At 32.8% G+C, this 25,155-nt stretch overlaps 2 protein-coding genes across 3 annotated transcripts in view; one reads left to right on the forward strand and one right to left on the reverse strand.

Moving 5' to 3' along the window:
• LOC115876209 (FGGY carbohydrate kinase domain-containing protein-like) overlaps positions 1 to 9,180 on the forward strand; it is a 38,739-nt gene extending 29,559 nt beyond the window's left edge. Inside the window, exons 8-11 of one of the 2 annotated variants that reach the window (XM_030891909.1) lie at positions 249 to 399; positions 3,432 to 3,506; positions 8,362 to 8,542; positions 8,761 to 9,180. In XM_030891909.1, the coding sequence (XP_030747769.1) occupies positions 249 to 399; positions 3,432 to 3,506; positions 8,362 to 8,542; positions 8,761 to 8,975 (622 nt within the window). In that variant the 3' untranslated portion in view covers positions 8,976 to 9,180. The remainder of the gene's footprint in view (positions 1 to 248; positions 400 to 3,431; positions 3,507 to 8,361; positions 8,543 to 8,760) is intronic. The other variant, XM_030891910.1, reaches the window with a different exon arrangement.
• Positions 1 to 25,155, reverse strand: part of LOC115876219 (Down syndrome cell adhesion molecule-like protein 1) — a 337,865-nt gene that overhangs the window by 223,023 nt on the left and 89,687 nt on the right. Inside the window, 1 exon segment of the mRNA XM_030891919.1 lies at positions 14,066 to 14,217. Within this exon segment, the coding sequence (XP_030747779.1) occupies positions 14,066 to 14,217 (152 nt within the window).

Below are 25,155 nucleotides of genomic sequence, written 5' to 3' on the forward strand. Positions count from 1 at the left end.
CATGGAAGACAATTGGAAATAACTTATCTCCATAGAAAAGGGCTTTGTTTGTCCGTCAAAGAGCAGCAATAAAAAATAAACCTGAATGTTAATTAATTTAAAATTTTTGAAGCTTATTGTCAAAGATCATTTGTGATACTTTAGTAGATGTATATCCACGGAATATTGTGATAACCTGTATATTAGTAACTTGGATATAAAATGTATATATCTGTATTTAAAGCGTTGTTCTTGTATCCGATTTGCAGGCACATTCAAAAATACCTGAACAAACTTTTGAAAGTGAAGGCCCAGCAGCGCAACTTGAAATGCCGATCGTACTTGACCAGGGACCTGCACATTTTGCCGGACTTCAACGGCAACAGGAGCCCACTGGCCGATCCTTTAATCAGGGGAATGGTACGAAAAACTCTAAACTATTTCATCGTTTGGGTTAAGCCCAGTTGACACTGTCAAAGTTTACTTTAAAGGTTCTAACCCCCCAACTGTAAGTTGGAACTATCCAAACAGCATCATCTAAGTGAAACGCGCGCAGCATCCAAGTGTACTTGGACACTTTGATCGTGTCAATGAGGTTTGATACTTTTTCCATAGCAACTGTTAAAATTGCCTTATATCTATCAAAAATAGTAGATAAAATAGGTAGTACTTTAACCGCAAGGGTAGATTAAATGATACTTGAGATAACAGCGAGGATAGATTAAAAACTTTATTTCTTCTCGCACGTTTTTTAATTGCTTCCATTTTTGAAAATTTCTCTATTCCTTTTCATAAGTTATTCGGGATTTAAATGGAAGTAGTTGTTAGTAATCTGTTGGTAATTTACTTATTTCGTTTTGAGCCATTTCTGGCTCCAATTCAATCAGCAATCGACATGAAAGAGAATTAAAAACTATCGACTCAAAACTGACAACTAAAGAGACAGCTTTGTATATTTGTCAAATTACATAGAAACCAGCGCCAACCCAGCACAATATTTTTTCTACTCGTAATAAATTCCTTAAATAATAATATCTGAATATTTTTTAAAACGTAACCCGCTATGGAAAAAATATATATATATATATACTTCACAAAAAACAAGGCCTACTTAATAAAGTTTTTGTGGTGAAAAATTTGCAAAATCATATTAGCGATTTTTTTTCAAAAGATTTGAGTACACCCCTACATTCGGCATCCCCCAAAACAGTTCTGTACCAAATTTCGTTTAAAAATATTAATTATTAATAATTCTGCAGTTAAATTAAATAATTCCCTATTTTTGCCAATTTAACGATGAGTTATCACGTAACCCTTGAAAAAAACAATCCACAACAATGGGTTTTATTACAAACAATGATAAAAATACTACAAGCAACACAATAACCGAATAATAAGTTAAACATATTCAAATAATTCTAGTTGCTTCTACCAGCCCTCCATTCAGTTCAATACATTTGTCGCATCTTTTTCTTAGATTAACAGTTACATTGCTAAGCTGCTGTGGTGTAATATTTGCAGAAGCCTCTGTAATTCTAATACGTAATTCATCTACAGATTGAGGTCTAGACTTGTAAACTTGTTGCTTTAAGAAACCCCAAAGAAAGAAATCAAGGGGTGTTAGGTCCGGGGATCTCGGTGGCCACCAATTAGCGGGCTATTTCGACCTATCCACTTATTTTCAAAATTTTCATTTAACCATTCCCTGACAACTGCCGCGTTATGCACAGGTGATCCGTCCAATTGAAATTTTAAATTCAAACGGGTTTGGCATGGTAAATTATGTATTGCATCCCAAAAGTCATTAATCAGAAAATTCAAAAACGTTGGACTATTCAAATTTCTCTCAAAAAAATATGGACCAATGATTCTATCATCAAGTATGCCACACCACACATTTAATTTCTGAGAATACTGTCTTCTTGTATTGATCACCCATTCAGGGTTTTCGACTGCCCAGAATCGCGAATTTTGAGAGGATACTACTCCGTTTGTACTAAATGTTGCCTCATCACTAAATAAAATTTCTTTTAAGAAATTTCTATTATTTAAATACTCTGCTTGAGCCCATAAGCAGAATTCTAATCGTCTAACATCATCTCCTTTTCCAAAGTGTGTAAAATCTTTGGTTTAAAGGGTTTAACTTTATTAGTTCGCAAACATCTCCTAATATTTTCCCTTGGTATATCCAAATCAACACTGGCGCCTCTAATGCTTGCACGAGGATTGTTACGAAAATATTCTAATATTTCCTCATTCCGCCTATTTATTCAATGTTCCGGCCTTCTGTTTTTTAGTAAGTATTTTGACACACAACCAGTTTCATTAAAAACTCTATTTATTCGTTGAACCGTGCTTCTACTTACTGCAGGTCTGTCGGGATGTCTGTTGTTAAATTCTCTGGCAGCTTCTCCTGCTTGAAGATAGTTATCACCCACTAAACGAATCATTTCAATTTTATCCCTAATATTTAATTGTTCCATAATGCAAATAATATTTCTTGATACAACACTTTTCTGCGTGCTATTAAATTAATATTCAATTCTACGCTGCAAGAATTGACAGCTAATAAAACCCATTGTTGTGGATTGTTTTTTTCAAGGGTTACGTTATAACTCATCGTTAAATTGGCAAAAATAGGGAATTATTTAATTTAACTGCAGAATTATTAATAATTAATATTTTTAAACGAAATTTGGTACAGAACTGTTTTGAGGGATGCCGAATGTAGGGGTGTACTCAAATTTTTTGAAAAAAAAACGCTAATATGATTTCGCAAATTTTTCACCACAAAAACTTTATTAAGTAGGCCTTGTTTTTTGTGAAATAACATGACATTGAAAAAAAAATCATCAAAATCGGACTATAAACACAGATTTTATGGAGGGTGCCCGGTCTTGAGTGGGTCACACTGTATATATATATAATAATATGATATATATATATATAGTATATATATATATATATATTATATATATATATATATATATATATATATATATATATATATATATTTATATATATATAATAAATAATAATATAAAATAATATATAATAAATATATATAAATAAATAATATTTTCTTGCCTTTAGCTGTGTATTTTTTTCTAATTTCGAAAGTAGAGAAAAAATAACAATAAAAAGTAAAAAGAAAATTGTTTTGCTTGTCGTAAAGGGGGGAACCAAGCTCCACTCCCACAACCGGTTTCTGGGTTGTGGGAGTGGAGCTTGAAAAGAGAGAGCTGGCTAGCTACATTGGGTCGATTTTGAACAAATTCTTCTAAGCCATTCCGACATTGGAGTCGTATCTTAAGTCAAAGAGTTCAAATTTGTTAATAGATTGGTTTGGTCCAATGTAAATAAATAAAGACAAGTTTAAATTTTTTAGTGTCAACATAAGAAAGATAATTCTACTAATGTAATATTATCTTATTCTAATAATAATTATATAGGTAACAGGACTGTCGATGTATCCGAAACAAGAAGATCTGGCGATACTATATCTGGCCACCTTGCAAGCTTTAACGGTAAGCATGCGCAATTTATCCTGTTTTTGTAAATAAAAGGATTTCGGACTTCCATTGTCTTTATTTATTTTTGGCTTACACAAGGTTTCAGTCAGATGTATTACTGACCTTTATCAAGTGTACCCTAATCTAATTCCTAAAACTACTGAGCTTTTATACTGCGGTCAGGCATTCACTCCTAAAAAAACTGAGAATAGCCTGCATTGCATTGGAGCGTTTTATCAGTGGTTGCCATATCGGAGGTATTTCGGTACTAGGATTGCTAAAAATTTCTGGAAATCTATTCAAAAACTGTCATGACCCGATGGCGGTGTTCAGCCAGACTCGACAAGAAAGATGTTAAAAGGCCTTGCTATAATACTGATGGTAAACTTTAAAAATATATCCATATATTTATTCTATGATTTTAATATATCGATAGATTTATCTATATTATTTTTGAAGAGTTTCGTAAATTGTCAATTTCTTTCATAGATTCATTGATATTTCTTGAATATGTACAATCGAAATAAAAAAGACGAAAATTACCTTGCGAATGATCGATAACATTCGAAATATAATTTTAGGTAAATATCATTCATCGGTAATTTTAAGGTTGACACCGTCTTTTCTCGGCATTTATTTGCCAACAAGCATACACAATATAAAGCAATGGCTTTGAAATGAAGATCGCTGCCATTTTACATGTAATGGTGCGTTTAGTCTTGAGCACGCACGAGCTGAGCGTGCGCGCACGGCATTCGTTCGCGCTCTCGGCTCCGTTCAAATTAAAAACTTATTTTTCGACGAATGAAGTGATCCATTTGTGCGCGCACAGCAGAGTTGTGTTGGCGAAAATAATGGACGACCAAGAAATAGTCGAGGCTGCAGTCATTGTTATGCACAGCTTAATTATTAAAAAGGAGAAAAATCGAAAACATCGTCGCTGGTGGCAAAGCCAAATTTTTAGAAATCGATATAATTTACTGCAACAACTTAGTGTCTGAGGAGGGCTATGATCAGTTCAAAAACTTTACAAGAATCACCAGGCCCGACTTTGAATATTTACAAAATTTAATGACACCAAAAATTACGAACAAAAGATACAAATTTTAAAATAGCAATTTCATTAATATCGACATATTCAATGTTAATTTTATTTACAAGGTCTTGCCACATGCGTTTTTTTTTGGTTTTTTAATAATACTAAAGAATGTTTAACATCCCATAATATAGACAACTTTTCATATTCTTCAATTAATAATAATAACGAAGATTCATTGATCCACTCCATAATTTTAATAAAGAAAACGAAAAGAAATCACACACGCACGCACGAACGTAGACAAAACAAATTGCCGGTGCAAATTGAGCGTTGTACACATAAAATCCCTTTGAGCACGGACCAAAAACCGACACCAGACGGCTCACGTTTGCGGCTGCTCGCGCACTGACAGATTCAGGTGAGCGTGCGCGCACAGCCGTTTACACTTGAGCATTCACGGAGGATCGGTGCGTGCGTGCTCAAGTCTAAACGCACCATAACACTATATGGTGAATGTCATCGATCGTCATTTCCAAGCCAACTGGACGAGGTTTTTTTTTCCATATGGTATATTCTATGAAAAACACTGATGAGTATATGGATAAATTTTATAAAATAGATGGATATTTTATAAATTTAATCTAAAACCTTATAAAAATATAATAGTACAAGCGCTAGCAACGTCGGGAAAACGAGAATTTTAAGAAAGCTGGTTCTTTAATATATATTTTGCTGTTCTCTCCTGACCAAAGTGCGGGCCGTCTGGCTACTAGTAGACTACTTTGGTTCACTACTGCGTATCATATCTATATGTACGAGTAGAGATACAATGATGCGATTTTCACATTACTTTGCTACTTTTTTATGAAACTAAATATGCGACACATATGTTTGTCCTAGCCTCCTTAGTTCCTGAAATACAGGACGAAATTGTGATGCGCAGTAGTGAATGAATGTTGAATACAGCTATGATGCGCAGTATTGAACGTAACGTCTGCCGGCAGCCAGACAGTCCGCACTCTGTTCAGGAGCTCTCCATAATAAAAGATATATTAAAGAACCAGCTTTCTTAAAATTCTCTCTCGAAAACGTTGCTAGCTCTCAGACTATAAGTAAAACAGCGAAATCGTTATGGAAATAAAAATATCAATGACTGCACCCAAATTCTTCACGGGTCAATGCCTGGCTGTAGTATAAAATTTTAGTAGTTTTAGGGATTAGCTTAATTTACAATTGATAACAGTGTCAGTGATCCTTCTGACCGAAACGTTGTGTTAATCAAAAGTAAATAAAGACAATGGTAGTACGAAATTTTTCCAGTTTCAAATTAAAGTTTCGAATCGATTTCCTTAAAACCCTGGTAACTTTAAAATAGGTCTTCCGCTGCCATTTCGCCTGAAAAAAAAAGGAAGTAACAGTCGAAGAAAAAACGAAAAAAAAAAGTAGAACTTAGAGCCGGGACACTTTTATTTCTACTTACCGGCTGTAACCGGGCGATAGACCGTTAATTAATTATTTCGTTGCCTCCCGCTCCCCGACCTCCCCCCCCCCCCCCTAGGACATTTAAGTGCTACACGAATTAAAGTTTAAAGCTTTTGGAGCGTTCGGTCTTCGTATTTGTTACGTCTTAATTGCATTCCGAGTGCCCGATGGCGATAGATAACTGAAGGCGAATTACGGAAAAATTAGCAATTCGTTATTTGTTTTAAGTTGTGCAATCAAAATAGCAGTTTTTAATGCTAGAGTTGTTTAATCTATACTAAAATATAAAATCCTTAAGTGACTGACTCACCGATTAATCAGGATCCTGCTCAAACCACTCAACGTAAGAAGCTCAATTTTGACATACAGGTTGACTCTAGGGGGTTTGTTTTAATAAAGTTCTTCATCGCTGGACAAAATAAAGTATGCCCGAGTTTTCTTCAACGGCAGTTATTCGTTTTTTTAAACCTGCTTCTTCGAGCATATCAAACCGTTTAATATGTACATAGTCACTAGGTTCCTTAATATCTTTTTCTCTTGCACGCTTAACTTTTGCTGTGACTTCATTATATTGCAAAAATGAAAAACAAGCATCATTACATACTTGCGAGTGCCTTAATTTTTCACAGAAAATTTCTTCCATAGGGAAAATACCGCATAGCAATTCTTCTTCTTCTTGTTTTATGATGGTTCTGCTACAAGGCAACCGCCAATTTACAACGATAAAAAAACAATTATACATAAATAAATAAATAAATAAATAATAAATAAATCTTTATTGACTACGTATTTATACAATGTATAATTGTAGCAGGTCAGAGTAAATAACAAACAGATAAGAATTCATAAAAATACTAAAAGTTAGAAAAAAAAAACAATACACGGAGGCAAAGTGTGTTACATTAAATACATACAAGACAAACAACAATTGAAGAATTTTGTACAAATAAATCAAATTAAATCTAAGTTCCCATCTACCTGCTCTATAAACTCATCCACGCTATAAATTCCAGATTTCTCTAAAAATGTCTTAAGCTTATATTTAAATTTATTAAAACATAGAGTTTTTAATTCCATTGGAGAAGACGGTTGTATAAATCAATGCGTAGAGAGTTTCTAGCTGATTTATCCAGTCTATAGAAATTGGTTCGTATTAGATTGGCAGATCTTGTTCCATAATTATGACAGTCAGAGTTAACTGTCAGATAAGATTTAGTTTTATGAACTTCCAAAAGTTGATTTAATATATACAGAGCAGGCAGTGTAAGTATATTCAGTCTAATAAAGTGGGGCATACATGTATCTCGATAGCCAACACCACATAATGTTCTAATTACCCTTTTTTGCAACCGAAATATTTGAATAGAATTTGTCGAGTTCTCCCACAAAGCCACTCCATAGGACATATCGGAATGAAACAAGGCATAGTACGAATTCAACATAGACTCCTGGCAGATTAACGCTTTAAGTTCACGCATCAAGTATACCACCGACGAAAGTCTGCGTTTAAGATTTTCAATATGTGGTACCCAACTGAGTGTACTATCCAGTGTAATACCCAATAGTTTAGCACTATTCATTTCTATATCCTTAGACCATCTGTAGGAAAAAAATATGTTTTGCGTTTTATCGCGATTCAGTTTCAGGCAATTATGCGTGAACCAAGTCTCCGCACGGTTCATCAACCTTTCGCTTTCAGTCACTAGCAGATCCATATTTTTATTTCTACAAGACATTGAACTGTCATCTGCAACGCTCAACACTTATTTGGTATAAGGTAATTAAAAAGGTCATTAATATAAATAATAAAGAGCAGTGGTCCCAGTACAGATCCCTGTGGCACACCACTCTCCATCAAACCACAAAAAACAAAGCGAATTTCCGCCAATGTCTGTCAACGTTGCCAACGTTTAGCCCAATTTAATGTTATCCTTATATTGCATATTATTCAACTTATCCTTATTTTTATCCTTATATTTTATAACATGAAGTAACCGAATCTTTCAAACCTACTAGTAAAAGTTGGTGTCAAAAATAGCTGTTAAACTTTAAACTTTTACTGGCTTAGTCTTAGCAAAACAGTGAATGTGAGCTTTTATTAGTAATTGTTAACAATCACTTATTTCCAACGTCTACTGTAACATATCAACCGATTTTTTTAATTTTACTCTAGAATAGTAATTATACAGGGTTTTCCTTAATAGCATCTAACTAATTTGCCGGCTCAGAATTAGAATTTAGAGTTAGTAACTCGCATTTTCAGTGGAGGACACTGTTCTATTTATTTCAAACCAATAATCAACGAGAATATTCGTATAACCATATTCAACAACTTTTTTAAAATTCCAGTATAGTACGAAGAACATCATAAACACGTTAACCCACTACGGACATGAAATAAAATCAATTTTTGTCAGTGGCACTATGGGAAAAAATAGTTTATTTTCGATATTGCAAGCTGATGTTTGCAGGGTGCCGATGGTAAGTCCGGACCAGCCAAATAACAATTTAATAGGAGCAGCAATTTTGGGTGAGTATAAATTATTAGTATATTATTCAACGAGCATATAATGGTGGCTGTTATTCACGCGGATGAAGTTTATGACGAGCCCCAGGCTAATTGATTTGTATATATTAGTTGTCTGCGATATTCTCCTATGGTGGCAGCACCGGCGAAGAATGCACCAAACCTATTTATTATAGTGACTCAATTTGTATAATATTCGTCTAATCTTGAGATTTTTTTAGGCGCAGTTGCCTCTGGTCACTACAGGACCTTCAACGAAGCCACAACCGCTATGGGAGGCAAAGGCAAAATCTATAAACCTGACGAGCACAAAGAACTCATCGATTATCACAACCGGAAATTCGAGGTGTTTCTGAAACTGTACGAGCATCAGCTTCAGTATAGGTCGATAATGAGCGGCAGTGATATTACCAAAGAAAAAATGCAAATAAAATAATTATAGTATGTTTGATTATCGTAGATTTGTTTCATTCTTTGAATAAAAAAAATATTGTAGCATATGAACAAATTCAATAATATTAATTGTTAGAAAATATTTCGAAGCTATATTTGACTCGTTGCCGGCAGTACTGTATCGATATTCGGTTCTTCCATCGTCAGCCAGTACGGTCGCTTTATTTATTTAAATAAAAATATTTATTTATCTAAATAGAGCGACTAGCGCAGCGAGCCGTCACACAGTGCTTCGTCCCATGGACAAAAATCAAAAAATAACTTAAAATTTACTATATCATAATAATAATATCTGAATATATAATTTTATACTTATAGCAATGTCCAACCATCCTGTATATTATTTTTCATAAACAGCGTTTTTGTTAGCAAATATTTTCACTAAAAATAAATTTTGCGATCATTATCTCATCAGTGAAAAGAATAACATTCATAGTAGTTCTGTATATTATGGAGTTAAACGGGTACGTACTTAATTGAAAGCCACTATGGATATTGTTAAACAAGGTATGTACTTTAAATTTATTTCTAAACAAGTTCGTGATTGTTTAGTTTTTATTTATTTTTAAGATGATTCTTAAATGGGTAAAAAATTTTACGTTTTCAAACTTCAAAAGGCATTTAAAAAACATATCAAAACATATCTTATTTATTGAATATTTTGTTGCCATATTCATACACTTTTTAATTTTTGTATAGTTCACCTGCGTCTGCTTGCGACGAACTTTATTTTTATAATATTTTCAGATGGAGTAAAATTGATAAGCAATGCCGATCTGGCTAATACTTGGCTTGATCATAAGGACAAGAACTCAAAATTATTTGTATTTCAAAAATATGTTCTTATTAGATATTGATGAACCTTCCAGTCAAATGAGACACCACTTGTGCCTGAAAAAGTCCACTATGTTGGAGCGAAACGTCGCAAAAAAAGTGTCCATCTTTCAATTTATTATAAAAATCTCATACCCAAGAAAAGGAAAAAAATAATATATGGATATGGTCTATTAAAGAGGTAACTATTAACATCCGAACCCCTCATACCGACAAAATGAACAGTAACAACGCGAAAAAGTAACATATTAGAAAATGATGTACAGAAATATCTTATATGTGAGGATACTTCATCTACCTGTGATTTGGATACTATAAATTTGAAAGATTCTGTCAGCAGTGATTCTCCTGAATCAGAGTAGTTACGATCTATGCATTTTGTTGTCCTAAAGTAAATTTATAGTATCTCAAGTTTTTTTTTAATTCAATATAACATTAATGTTTCTTTTTCATTAAAGAAAAACATTTTTATCTTATATTAGGCTTATATTGTAGGAATCATGTTCTAATGTTATTTCAATTCTTTTTTATCACAGGAATTTATTTAATACTTACACCGTTTTCATACTATAACTTATTATTTGCTTAGATGGAACACAGCTCCAACATTATTATTATTTATAAGATTTTTTTTTCATAAACGTGGGACTAAGAACATCATCATTTAGTACAATGAGAGTACTCATCATTTGTGTCAAATAAACCTAGTTTGAATAAATTGCTTACAATAAAAGAGAAGTTTTGAATTTTTGTCCTCTAGAGCCATATGTTCGAAGCACTGTGCGTCACCTTGCTCGCGTCCACATTGCTAGCGAGCAGGCCGAACGAACACGTGAAACACGAAAAACAGGACAAACAGTCGGAGCGAGATGTTCGCGACGCTCGCAATGCTCCACGTGCGTGCGATCTCATAAAATGCCTGTTTCGACTGTTCGGTTCTGTCGCGGTACATCAAAGATATGCTTCGGAGCCATGCGAGCATACTTTACGGCGGTTCCAAGCGCTCGAGCTGTTTGCGTTGTTTGTTCAGTTTCTAGTTTTGTTCCAGTCATAAGATTCGGTATTTACTGCAGTATGATGATACTGACATGATTTTTCTTATTTTATTTTGTTCAGAATTACAAATATTTGTGTTTTGTCCTTCGATTAATAATATTAAATATACAGTTAATAAAATATAAGTCTTTTTTTATTTATATTGCCTACCTATCTTAATCTGATCTTCGAGAACTTTTTGTATTGTATATATTTATATTTTGGCATACGCCTGGTATTATTTTTGAACTACTTTACTTGGAAACTTTGAATAAATAACCCAAACTGGTATGTGAGTCTCTAGTTGCAAAGAATCTTAATGTTATGGTCAATCTTTATTTAACTCTTTCTTTAACCGGAATACATATCCCAAAAGTTTTATTTTTCCTTTCTATACGGGGGCCAACTAAGTTAATAAGTCTTTCAAAATCAGGAGCGGAGATGCGATAAAAAAAACATTCTGTTCGTTTGTAAATCGCGTAGATGTTTACTGTCACTGTGCTGGGATCTACTTTTGAAATTATTAGACATCCAACACCGCCTTTTTTCTCTTTGTCTCCTTCGTTTTGCAATAATGGTCGCACTAGCAGCCACTATTAAAAATACTTCGGTATTATCCATGTCCAAACAGCACGAACGCTTAACAGGCTTTAAAAGCCTGTCTCCAAATCAGATATTTTGATGTGGTAGTTTCGCTACTACATAATAGAGCGCAATAAATTTAAAAGAAAACAGTTTTCTACAAACAAAATTTAAAAGAATTTTGTGCAGTGTTGCCATTGTGTAATTCATATCGTAATACTTCCTGATAAAGCCTACCTTCAAATTTGCTACATCATTTAAACATATTAAAATAGATCAGAGCTGTTTTTTTTCAGTTTGCCATGTTAGTTGGAATTAAATCTTATGATAAATTACAATCACTTCCTGACGTATGATTGTATAAACTTCCTGAATTTTCAATTGTAATTCGGCGACAATATAATAAGTATTGTCTACTATTATGATACCACTTCCTGACGTTCTGAAATGAATATCGCTGTCATTTTATATGTAAATTTATATGGGAAATGTCATCGATCGTCCTTTTTCAGCCAACTGGACGCCGTTTTTTTCAGAAGCATATCAAGTTATACCATAATATAGTACTATATTACGATACATGGCGTTCGATTGGGCTTAAACTTGGTATACTATATCTTCAGTGACATTGTAATATCATGGTTCATGGAGCCTATAAAGTGGTACCTTCTATAGTACCATATTTGATGACATAGCAATATTAGGTACATGGCGGCAATAGGGCTTAAACTTGGTATACACGTATTTTCGGTGATATTGTAATATTATGGTACCATGGAGCATAATACGAGGTACCATAATATAGTACCATATTACGATGCCATTTCCTGGCGTTCGATTGGGCTTAAACTTGTTATACTACGTATCTTCGGTTACATTGTAATATGATGGTACTATGATGCATATAAAGTTGTACCTTAATATAGTACCATATTTCAATACCATTTCCTGGCGTTCGATTGAGCTCATATTTGATATATACTTGCGTATTTTTGATGACATTGCATTATTATGGTACCATGAAGCATATCAACTGGTACCATAATATAGTACTATATTAGGTACATGGCGTTCGATTGGGCTTAAACTTGGGATACTACGTATTTTCGGTGACATTGTAATATGATGGTACTATGATGCATATAAAGTGGTACCTTAATATAGTACCATATTACCATACCATTTCCTGGCGTTCGATTGGGCTCAAACTTGGTATACTACGTATCTTCGGTTACATTGTAATATGATTGAACTATGATGTATATAAAGTGGTACCTTAATATAGTACCATATTACGATACCATGTCATGGCGTTCGATTGTTCTTAAATTTGGTATACTACGGATCTTCGGTGACATTGCAATATTATGGTACCTTAAAGCATATCGAGTGGTACCATAATATAGTACACTATTATGATATGATTTCCTGGAGTTCGATTGGGCCCAAATTTGGTATACTTGCGTTTCTTTATAAAGATTTGTTTAATTAATAATTTTAATTTATTTTACGAATTTTAATTTATTTTAATTTATTGTTCGATGTCGTGACAGCAACTTTTATGCCGAACTAATATATAATTGTACCTGTGTCACTTTTTAAAATCTACCTAGGTCTATATAAATAACGTGGCAAACGGAAGAAATTTGTTATTATAGTATTTTTTAGTCAGTTAACATTTTTTGTACTGCATTTTAATAAATTATTTCCATTATTATTAAACTTATATTTCATTACTAACGTTCCAGCATTAATAAATATCACTATCAATCGCCCTGTCTATTATTAATTTTAAAGGTAATTAAAGGTATTTTCTTAGTTAACATTATAAGGTATTGTATATAAAAAATGTATATGTTTTGTAATAATATACTTAAAACTATTTTAATAGCCAAAGGAATAATTAATATAAGTGTATCTGACAAAGAAAGATGAATAGAAAGAAACACATACTGCATTATACATAACAAAAGAATGGGATGCCAATTCAAGTCTTTTGAATCTGGCAACTGTGCATATTTAGCCGAGCTATAAGGCCGTCGACGAGCCGTCGATCCAAAACCGAAAGTTCAAAATTTCTAATTATATTCTGATTATGACATTGTCGCGCCATCTAGTATTCTATTTGTGCAATTTTAGCTCTTTCATTTCGAGTATTTTTCGGTTGCGTAGCTAGATATTCTGTGGCTCAAGCAACGGAAGCACATTCACGATCAATGTGGATGCAGCTTTAAAGGTGTGATTTTCTAGCGGCGTCTGGCGTCCGCCGCGCACTGGTTCGTTACCCTATAAAGTGATACATTACTCTTCATTGATACAGGTATTAGCCAAGTACGTTCGTAAGAACGAACCAGTGTGCGGCGAGACGCGGACGCCAGACGTCGCGTCGCATCGCTAGGAACTCACACCTTAAGAAAAGCAGTGGCAATCCACCTTGAGCATATTTGCTTAGTAAGATCTCTCAAATAGTGGCGTTCGGATTCGGTGATAAACTGTAGGTCCCGTGTACTTGCGAAACACTGATGACACACATCACAAGTACATGCGAGAGGTCGTCAATGTTCTGTATAGAGCATGGCACCGAAAGGAGAAGATACTTGGCTAAAAATATACTTGACTTACCAAATCCTTACTTCTCTCCAATCTTTGACCATTCTTCCACCAAGTTATCGTAGCCGGTGGCCTTGAACCAGTACTCTGGCATAGAAGTTCGTATTTTCTTCCTGCAGAAAGTGGAGGATTGGGTCCAAGAAGTTTAACATCCAAAGGACCAACTGCAAACAAAATAAATAAATAAATGCCTTTAATGTCAAAAAATTTTTCAATTTGTAGACAAAGGTAAACTAACAAACAAAGTAAAAAAACAAGGTACACAAACAAACAAACAAAAGATAATACAAAACATTATACAAATAATATTGCCAGTCTTATTGTTTAAAATAAACATTTATAAATATTTACAATGTCAAAGAACAAAAAAATAAAAATAATATTCAAAAATATTTAGTTAGCTTATAGTAAAATATCAATGACCTCTAAATAAATTTATTTCGATGTCATTAGTAAATATAGCAATAAATAAATAAATAAATAAATGCCTTTATTGTCAAAAAATTTTTCAATTTGTGGACAAAGGTAAACTAACAAACAAAGTAAAAAAAAACAAGGTACACAAACAAACAAACAAAAGATAATACAAAACATTATACAAATAATATTGTCAGTCTTATTGTTAAAATAAACATATATAAATGTTTACAATGTCAAAGAACAAAAAAAAATTAAAATAATATTCAAAAATATTTAGCCAGTTTATAGCAAAATATCAATGACATCTAAATAAATTAATTTCCATGTCATTAGTAAATATAGCAATAGCAAACATTAGACCAGTGTTTTCAAGATCAAATTCGATTTTCAATTCAAATATAATTCATTTATGGCGTAGAAAGCCTTGTCTAGTAAATAAGAGTTCAATGCTTTGCGAAATGAAAAAAATGATGTTATGGATTTGATTTCAAATGGCAGGTGATTGTGCATTTTTTTCGAGTTGTATAATATTGAACTTTTAACTAACTCTGAGCGTGGGGTAGGTAGATAAAGATCTTCCTCCGCGTTCCTGAGTGGATAAGTGTGAGATGGCCTTTCTTGAGAAGCTGATACATGTTTACGTATTAGGCAAACGGATTCAAATATAAATAAGGAAGGAAGAGTCAATATTTTCAATTCTCTAAAAAAGCCCCGGCAATGAGTTCTGCTGTTTAGTCCCAGTGAATATCGAACAGCTCTCTTCTGGAGCTTGAAAATGCGGTCAAATTGACCCGCACAACACGTACCCCAGAATGGAAGGGCATATCTGAGGTGCGACTCAAAAAGTGCATAATAAACAGTTCTAGCCACTGACAAGTTAAGCTCCTTAGAAACAGACCTTAATGCAAAACAGACAGAGCTCAATTTTTTCGACAAAGCTTCGATATGTATGTCCCATTTCAGAGAATTGTCCACAACAAGCCCTAAGAATTTTACGGATTTTACGACGTCAATGGTGGTGTTGTTAAGTACAAAAGGCTGCAACGAGTTTTTATACGACAAAGCCTTAGTTTTAGAAATGTTGAGACTCAGGAGGTTCGAATCGCACCAAGATTTAATGGTGATTAAGTCATTTGATATAATCCTATGAAGTGCCGCGATGTCCTTGTTGCTCAAGTGAAGCTAGTGTCGTCCGCAAAAAGACATATTTTGCCACTGATGTTTATGTTAGCAATGTCGTTAATAAAAAGAAGAAACAAAATAGGGCCTAGTACTGAGCCTTGTGGTACTCCACATTCTATTGGCGTGCTAGAAGACAACGTGGTATCCACCCTCACAAGTTGACTTCTGTTGCTCAGATACGACTTAAACCATTCGAGAGATGGTCCCCTGAACCTATAGTGCTGCAGTTTATTAATTAGGATCTTATGATTTACACAATCGAACGCCTTAAAAAAATCACAGAAAATTGTTGCTGTAGAATGATGGTTGTTTAGGCTGGAGTAAACTTTATTAAGGAGGGAAAACAGCGTCATTTGTGGACTTGTTGCTTAGAAATCCAAATTGATATTCAGTAAGTATTTTGTACTTAAACAGAAAAGATACCAGCCTGCTTTTAACCAACCTTTCTATGATCTTAGATAGCGTTGGAAGGAGTGCAATTGGGCGATAGTTAGAAGCTTCATCTTTGTCTCCTCCTTTGTGCAGTGGAATGATTATTGCCGTCTTAAGACATTTTGGAAAAATACCATTTTGGAACGACATGTTTATTAAAGTTGTTAGGTGATTCAGAGTGCTTTCTGGCAGATTCGAAAACATTTTTAAAGTTAGCCCGTCGGTCCCCAGAAAAGGATTTGGCTTTTTTGATGTATTAATTGTACTGCGAAGCTCTTCAAGAACTACGGGCGAAAAAAAGAAACTGTGTAAGTTTACATTATCATTAGAGAGATAAGAAAGTGGATCATGAGGAGGACATATGGTATTAGTTAAGTTTTTCGCTACATTTACAAAATAATCGTTAAGGTTCTCAGGCGAGGTAGAGATATTGCTAGACGAAGAAGCTTTGTTTCTTAACTCATTCACAATAGACCATGTTTCCTTAGCAACATTACCAGAATTGACTATTCTCCTATTATAATAAAGGTCCATAGCAATAGCAAAGAAAAAATAATATTAAGTCTTTTTGAAGTGAAACTTTTTTATACGCGATGGGAGTAAAAATAAAACGCAAAAATTAATTGAAAATAATATTTATATTAGAACACCATTATATGTCACTTTTTCAAACATGTCCAGGTAGTCAAAAATTTGTTTTTCTGTTTTTCACAGAAATGTAAAACGATTTATAATGCTTTTTGTAATATATTTTACCAGGATATTTCTATAAATTAATAAAATTATTTTCAAGTAACTTTTGAGCAAATTAACAACAAACCCAAAATAAATTCTTTAAGCAAAAAACTCTAAATATTCAGACATTTAAATTTATCTTGTTACTTTTATATCTACTTTAAAATATTCGCAGCAATGTAAGAGAGCTCTAAATCCATCTAATTAGAGCTGGAACCGCTTTAAAAAGATCAAAAACCCCGTAAAAGCCGAGAACGAAATTTGTCCTGTGCTCTAACTCGAGCGTTATACCGCAATTTAACCTCAACTGATATTAAATCATCGCCATTAAACGTAAAATCCTTTTCCACTGTCCGGCAATGAAATAAATCTTTAATCTTTCTCACTTTGTTGGGCTAATTAAGTTTATTAAAGTGCCTGCCCTATACAGGGCGAGTCTTAGACAAATACAAATATTTTCAGGGCTGGTAGACCTCGATAAAAGAAACGTATTTTCTCTTTACCGTTTCTGAAATAAATTCAAAATAACGGAGTTATTTTACTCATCAAAATCAAATTTATCTTGCCAAAAAACTCCCAGACACCAATTTTCATCCAAGTATTGACGTTACTTGAGAAATTATTTGGTAAAAATCGAAATAAAAATATAACTTCTACACCCTGTATCTCCGAAACTAAGTATTTTAGGACATACATTTAAAAGAATTTTTTTACTTATTTTTATCTGCAGAATAAATAAATAAATAAATAAATAAATAAATGCCTTTATTGTCAAAAAATTTTTCAATTTGTGGACAAAGGTAAACTAACAAACATAGTAAAAAAAAACAAGGTACACAAACAAACAAACAAAAGATAATACAAAACATTATACAAATAATATTGTCAGTCTTATTGTTAAAATAAACATATATAAATGTTTACAATGTCAAAGAACAAAAAAATTAAAATAATATTCAAAAAATATTTAGCCAGTTTATAGCAAAATATCAATGACCTCTAAATAAATTAATTTCGATGTCATTAGTAAATATAGCAATAGCAAACATTAGACCAGTGTTTTCAAGATCAAATTCGATTTTCAATTCAAATATAATTCATTTACGGCGTAGAAAGCGTTGTCTAGTAAATAAGAGTTCAATGCTTTGCGAAATGAAAAAAATGATGTTATGGATTTGATTTCAAATGGCAGGTGATTGTGCATTTTTTTTTCGAGTTGTATAATATTGAACTTTTAACTAACTCTGAGCGAGGGGTAGGTAGATAAAGATCTTGCTCCGCGTTCCTGAGTGGATAAATGTGAGATGGCCTTCCTTGATACATGTTTACGTATTAGGCAAACGGATTGAAATATAAATAAGGAAGGAAGAGTCAATATTTTTAATTTTTTAAAAAAGTCCCGGCAATGAGTTCTGCTGTTTAGTCCCAGTGAATATCGAACAGCTCTCTTCTGGAGCTTGAAAATGCGGTCAAATTGAGCCGCACAACACGTACCCCAGAATGGAAGGGCATACCTGAGGTGCGACTCAAAAGTGCATAATAAACAGTTCTAGCCACTGACAAGTTAAGCTCCTTAGAAACAGACCTTAATGCAAAACAGGCAGAGCTCAATTTTTTCGACAAAGCTTCGATATGTATGTCCCATTTCAGGGAATTGTCCACAACAAGCCCTAAGAATTTTACGGATTTTACGACGTCAATGGTGGTGTTGTCAAGTACAAAAGGCTGCAACGAGTTTTTATACGACAAAGCCTTAGTTTTAGAAATGTTGAGACTCAGGAGGTTCGAATCACACCAAGATTTAATGGTGATTAAGTCATTTGATATAATCCTATGAAGTGCCGCGATGTCCTTGTTGCTCCAAGTGAAGCTAGTGTCGTCCGCAAAAAGACATATTTTGCCACTGATGTTTATGTTAGCAATGTCGTTAATAAAAAGAAGAAACAAAATAGGGCCTAGTACTGAGCCTTGTGGTACTCCACATTCTATTGGCGTGCTAGAAGACAACGTGGTATCCACCCTCACAAGTTGACTTCTGTTGCTCAGATACGACTTAAACCATTCGAGAGATGATCCCTGAACCCATAGTGCTGCAGTTTATTAATTAGGATCTTATGATTTACACAATCGAACGCCTTAGAAAAATCACAGAAAATTGTTGCTGTAGAATGATGGTTGTTTAGGCTGGAGTAAACTTTATTAAGGAGGGAAAACATAGCGTCATTTGTGGACTTGTTGCTCAGAAATCCAAATTGATATTCAGTAAGTATTGTACTTAAACAGAAAAGATACCAGCCTGCTTTTAACCAACCTTTCTATGATCTTAGATAGCGTTGGAAGGAGTGCAATTGGGCGATAGTTAGAAGCTTCATCTTTGTCTCCTCCTTTGTGCAGTGGAATGATTATTGCCGTCTTAAAACATTTTGGAAAAATACCATTTTGGAACGACATGTTTATTAAAGTTGTTAGGTGATTCAGAGTGCTTTCTGGCAGATTCGAAAACATTTTTAAAGTTAGCCCGTAAAATATGCTGGCCGAAGTTTCCGGAATACAGTTTGGACCACCCTGTACAGGGTGGGTCAAATTCGACGCTTTTAAATGGAAACCCCCTTTTCTATAGGAGATAGACAAAAACTAATATCGGTGTCTGGAGCTCAATTTTTGTCAAAAACCTGATGGTGTAAACCGCATATCGATATCTGTTACCGTTTCGGAGTTACGGGGTGTTTTTCAAAAATATGCATTTTTAACAAATCGCTGTACTATGGAAATTTTACTATGGAAATTGTTGTATTTTTATGAAAACATTTCCAAAGCACCTTTTTACGTAGAATTTAATGGTTTAAGTATAATTTTTTAAAAATTAATAATTTAAGAATTATCAACAGAAAATTTGATTTTTTTATATGCGACACCCTGTATATTTTTAATTTATTGAAAAGAAATTACCTTTCCAAAAATATAACACACTTGATATTTTGCTCGATTCCTCTTCGAGATATAGAGTATATAAAAATTCGCCCGCTTTAAATAAGTAGACTTTGAACGGCACCGGCTGTAATGCAAAAAAAATCTAGCTGTGAGCATCAATTAAAACGAAAATAATATTTGCTATGAGAGATGCGGAATTTTATAACAATTTAAAATATATTTAACCAACATCAACACATTTAAACTATATCTAATAACAATAAAAATAAATAGCAAACCAAGACATGAGATTTTGCTACAGGTGTTCGACATATCGACCGTCTTCTGTTATGGACAGACGGGGCAGTTTTTGGACATTTCTCGCGGACTCAGTGGGGGTGAAAGATACCCTCTCATAACTACTAAGTATTTCTAATTCTTGTCTAGATTATGCGGAAGAATAAGGAACCTTTATTCTTCCGCAAATATATCTATAGGATTAGATCAATTGACACTAAGTGAGGCGGCCTCGACGGCTAACGGCTGGGATCTTGGGTTAGCTATTCAATTATTCTTAAAATTGGCTGCAAAAATTTGCTGATAACTTCAGCGTTCAGAGGCGGTGCGTCGTCTTGTTGGAAAAATATGTTTTCGAGTTCCATTAAGGGCATATCATCAAAGGCGTCCAAAGCCTACTAGTTAAAAGTGGCGAACTTTTAAAAATTCTGTATTTCGAAGGGGATTATAACAAAATATCAAGTTTTTGATAAAAATTGAGCTCCAGACACCAATATTAATTTTCGTCGATCTCCAATAGAAAAGGGTGTTTCCCTACAAAAGCGCTCAATTTGACCTACCCTGTATCTTTTATTTGTTTTGTTGTAAACAGTCCGCAACAGGTTTTTTTAAACGCAAAAAACTTTACCTGTAAATAAATTACATTAAAATGCATTAAAGAAAACTTGTTGTATACTTAAAATAAGGAAGAAAAAAAAGTCGGTATATTCGAATCTTTCCCCAATCCTTGAATATTTATTGTGCCAGGGCAATAACTTTTCGAAAAACTTTTAAAAACTCTAATAAGAGGTTAAATTGATTTTCTCATCGCGGCCGTAAATTCGAATTAAGCGCGCGCCGTTATAAATACAATTACCGAACAAAATTGCTCGAAATTTGCATCGCCCGGTAAAAGAACTAACTCAAATCCAAACAGCGGTAAAATCCAATTTGTTCTTTTTTTTGCCTCCGTTATTCTTTAAACTTTTTAACTAAACATAATTCAGTGATATTACGATTTAAACAATATGCAATAGATAAAATAACTGTTTAGATGTTTAAATATCATTTAATCATCGAACACTTTGAAGAAAGTTGTATCAAGTGTTACTCTCTGACAAAAATTTTCATAACTGAAAAAAACATGATTAGAATATTTCCATACATTACTCTAACCCCCGGTGTTTTCAGGTACGGATAGCGTGTTATAATCTGCCAGATATATTTTATTTGACGGATAGCAGAAAAACGCGTATCTTCACCTATAGATAACAGTATCTATTAGATAAATTAAACTTATCTCCCAGATATCCTATATGGCGCCCGAACTGCCAAATAGTGCTTTATTTGTCGGATAAAAATTTGACGCATGAGCAAAGGCATGAGGAGATATTGATTTTATTTGATATTTGACAAAATTGCTTAACATAACCAAGACATTCTTATTATTGAAGATTTCGTTTATTCCAATAAATTCGATTTTAGATTATTTGGAAAAGACTTACCTATTCTGAGTATGTAGGCTATAATCATTTTAGAACGTATGGGGTATAAACACCAATAAACACTGAAATGGTGCAAAACTATTAGCGTTAGTGCCGGACTTTATAAGGACTGTATAAAATAAAGAGAGTCTCTGTTCTGTTAGAGCATCAGAACGAAGAGAATGCATTAAGTTAGGATAATAGTGATAAAACAGTAATTTATAAATTATTTTATTTAATTCCTTTCAATTATAAACCATTACTACATATTATATAAAATGCTAATGTTTATCTGTGTCGTCTCTACTGAAGTAACGACTTGCTCTAGAAAGTTGCTTTTTTTACTAAAAGATAGTTAATTGGCTCGTCTAAAAACTGTCGTCGCCGGATTTTTTGTTTTTCATTTAATTAAAAAAAATAAAAAGTATTTTTTTTTCCTGATGTCGTGGCGGATGCGCTAGGCTTTAACTAGTTTTTAATAAAGCTCTAAAGTAGGTAAAAAATAAATAAAACTTTTTAAATCAAACTACATATTTATTTCATTTTCAATTCGCATATCTTAATTTATTAATATTATAACAGGAACCTTATAAAACCAGTTATTCAACTCACATTTGCTTTTATTTCTTTTGTGTTACAATTTTAGTTTAATTTCTTGCACTATGTACCTTATACCGTATGATCGAAAAAAAAACGGCGTCCAGTTGGCTGGGAAATGATGATCGATGATATTTCCCATATAAATTTACATATGAAATGACAGCAATCTTTATTTCATAGCCATTGCTGACGCCGTTTTTTTCGATCATACGGTACATCTCTTCTCCATGCTGTTTTTTAAGTAACTCTCTAGCTAAACCTTGCTAAAACATCTGTATTGTGGTCCTTTGAATTCCAGTTAGTTCAACTTTGTTTAGACAAGATTTTTCCTTTATTTTTTGAAGTTCCATCACTTTGAGTTCTTAAAAATAAAAGTAATATGACAAAATTGTTTTTATTTAATTTTTTTTATTAAATAATTTGTGCATATAATGTGTAAATATAACAATTATTATAGGTACTATTCATTTATTATTATTAAGACAAAAGTATAAGTGCATTTATCTATTTTATAAAATAAAAACTTACCTTAATTACTATCGTTGATGCTATCCTACCTATTTCTTTACTATGAGAAGCCCTAGAACAACATATTTGTTATTACTAACAGTCTTATGCTATTTTTAATTTTCAATATTAATAACTTACCAGATGGTGGTTTTAGGATTGGTTTATAAATCTCTGCTTGCACTTCACCAGCTTCTTCCATATTTTCTATTAGCAATTTTACTAAAATGTTAATATAATAAATATAACAGTAATATCATGTAATTAAACTATAAATTACTTACAGATTATTTTTTCTTGTTTTAATTTCTTATAAATCGCATTCCATCAATAGATCTATTGCACCACCACCACTGCTGAAATTGAATTATCTTTCCATTTTTCCATAAAGGTAAATTTAAATAGCCTATACCATAATAGGACTAGCTGGAGTTGAACACAAAATATATTTTAGTTGAATTTTATTGTTTTTATTTTCATTTTGACGATCTTTTGACAACTGAACAATAACCTCACTTTTTAATCTAACGATTTGAAATTCCGAGTTTCTGTCTCTGTCTTTTGTATCGACTTTTCATATATAACCAAGATTACAGTTGAGGGTTGGAACATTTCCTGTGTTGGTTAATAGCAGTCAGTTACTAGTCACATACATACTTTTACACTGGACGCGCGTTTCGCTAACCATGTTAGCAGATGATTATAAACTGAGTTTATAATCATCTGCTGATGATGCTAACATGGTTAGCGAAACGCGCGTCCAGTGTAAAAGTAAAAGTGTTTTGGTGTATTGTGGTGATTTAGTGTATTTATTTTGTTGTTTTTTATTTTGATATATAACCATCTCAATTTCAGATATCTTATATTGGTAACACTTTCTCTACGGAGTGTCTACCGGTCCGGAGGCGGCCGTCCTCCAAATTGTTATCTATTGGATTATTTTGTATGAAAATACCAAAATGTTATATCCTATAGATATCAGGCTCTAGATCGTTTATCTTTTAGATGGTTATTTGTTAGATAAAAGTTATTTATTTATAACTGAAGAGACCGCGCCTAAATGTGCATTTCCGCCATGAAGTGAAAATGTTTTCAAAAATTTCAAAACTAGTATTTGGTTCATTTTTGTATCTTACAAAAATGTTCGTAACTGAAAAATCTATTATTCGCATTTTCTCATATATTACTTTAAAAGTTTTTCCGCCATTAAGTTAAGATGTCTTCCAAAATTTCAAAACTATTATTTGGTATTTTTATCTTACAAAAATACGTTATTAAGTTTATTCCAAAACTAATGTTTGGTGTTTTTATCTTACGAAAACGTTCATAACTGAAAAATCTATGAATTGTATTTTCATATACAGGGTGTACCACAAATAAGTGCAAATATTATAAGGGATGGTAGATCTCGACAAAAGAAACATATTTTTCCTTTATCGTTTTTCAAATAATTCCAAAATAACGGAGTTATTTTACTTTACAAAAAAATAAGTTTTTGCTAAAATTTTGAGAACCACTGGATCTTTTTTGGATTTTCTTTCTTGTAAATTTAATCTAATACCTATGTTGTCATATCAAGAAATTATGTTTTTTAACTAAAAACTAAAAAAAAATCCAACAATTCCAAAAAAAAATTTCAAATTGTATTTTCAATTTTTTTTTTCGCGAAAAATACCTCATAGGCGTGTTTATGGGGTTGAACTATACTACCAGTTAAAATACTTGTACTTATTTCCCGGACACCCTGTATATAAATACTTTAAATGTCTTTCCGCCAACAAGCGAAAATATTTTCCATAGTTCCAAAATTAGTATTTGGTGTTTATATCTTACAAAAATGTTCATAAACGAAGAATCGATTATTCGCATTTTTTCAAATATTACTTTAAATGTGTCTTTCCGCCATCTAGTAAAATTGTTTTTTTCCAAACACTTTGAATAAATTAAAGAATACATTAAGTTTATTCCAAAACTAGTATTTGGTGTTTTTATCCTACAAAAAATGTTCTCAACTAAAGAGTTTATGATTCGCATTTTCTCATATATTACTTTAAATGTGTGTTTTCCGTCATGAAGTGAAAAATAATTTCTGAAGTAACGTCAATATTTTGATAAAAATTGGTATCTGGGAGCTTTTTGACCTGAGAAATTTGATTTTAATTATAGAGATTTTTGAACTGATTTGAAGAGTAATAACTTTTCGTCTCTATATGTATTAAACTATTGAGTAAAAAAAAATATACATTCGACAACATGTTTAATATATGTCAATGATGATAGGTATCGATAATTTAGATTCCAAATATCTCGAGAACCATTACTCGTGCGAGTTTTACCAAGACACCTCATATATAAAAGACCGTATACTTAAAAACGTCGTAAATGTATATTTCCTTACTCACTAGTTATACACTGCTGGCAAAGGAATATTAGCAATAGGAGGTTTTCAATGCGATAAAAAAAGATGGCAAGGCTGCAAAATACACTGCAGTGCAACAGAGACGGATAAAGTGTCTTTTCCCTACCATCGTATAGGGGAAGTGATCATAGAAGTGA

Source organism: Sitophilus oryzae, unplaced genomic scaffold (assembly GCF_002938485.1).
Source record: "Sitophilus oryzae breed Bouriz unplaced genomic scaffold, Soryzae_2.0 scaffold_1420_pilon_pilon, whole genome shotgun sequence".
Lineage (NCBI taxonomy): Eukaryota > Metazoa > Arthropoda > Insecta > Coleoptera > Curculionidae > Sitophilus > Sitophilus oryzae.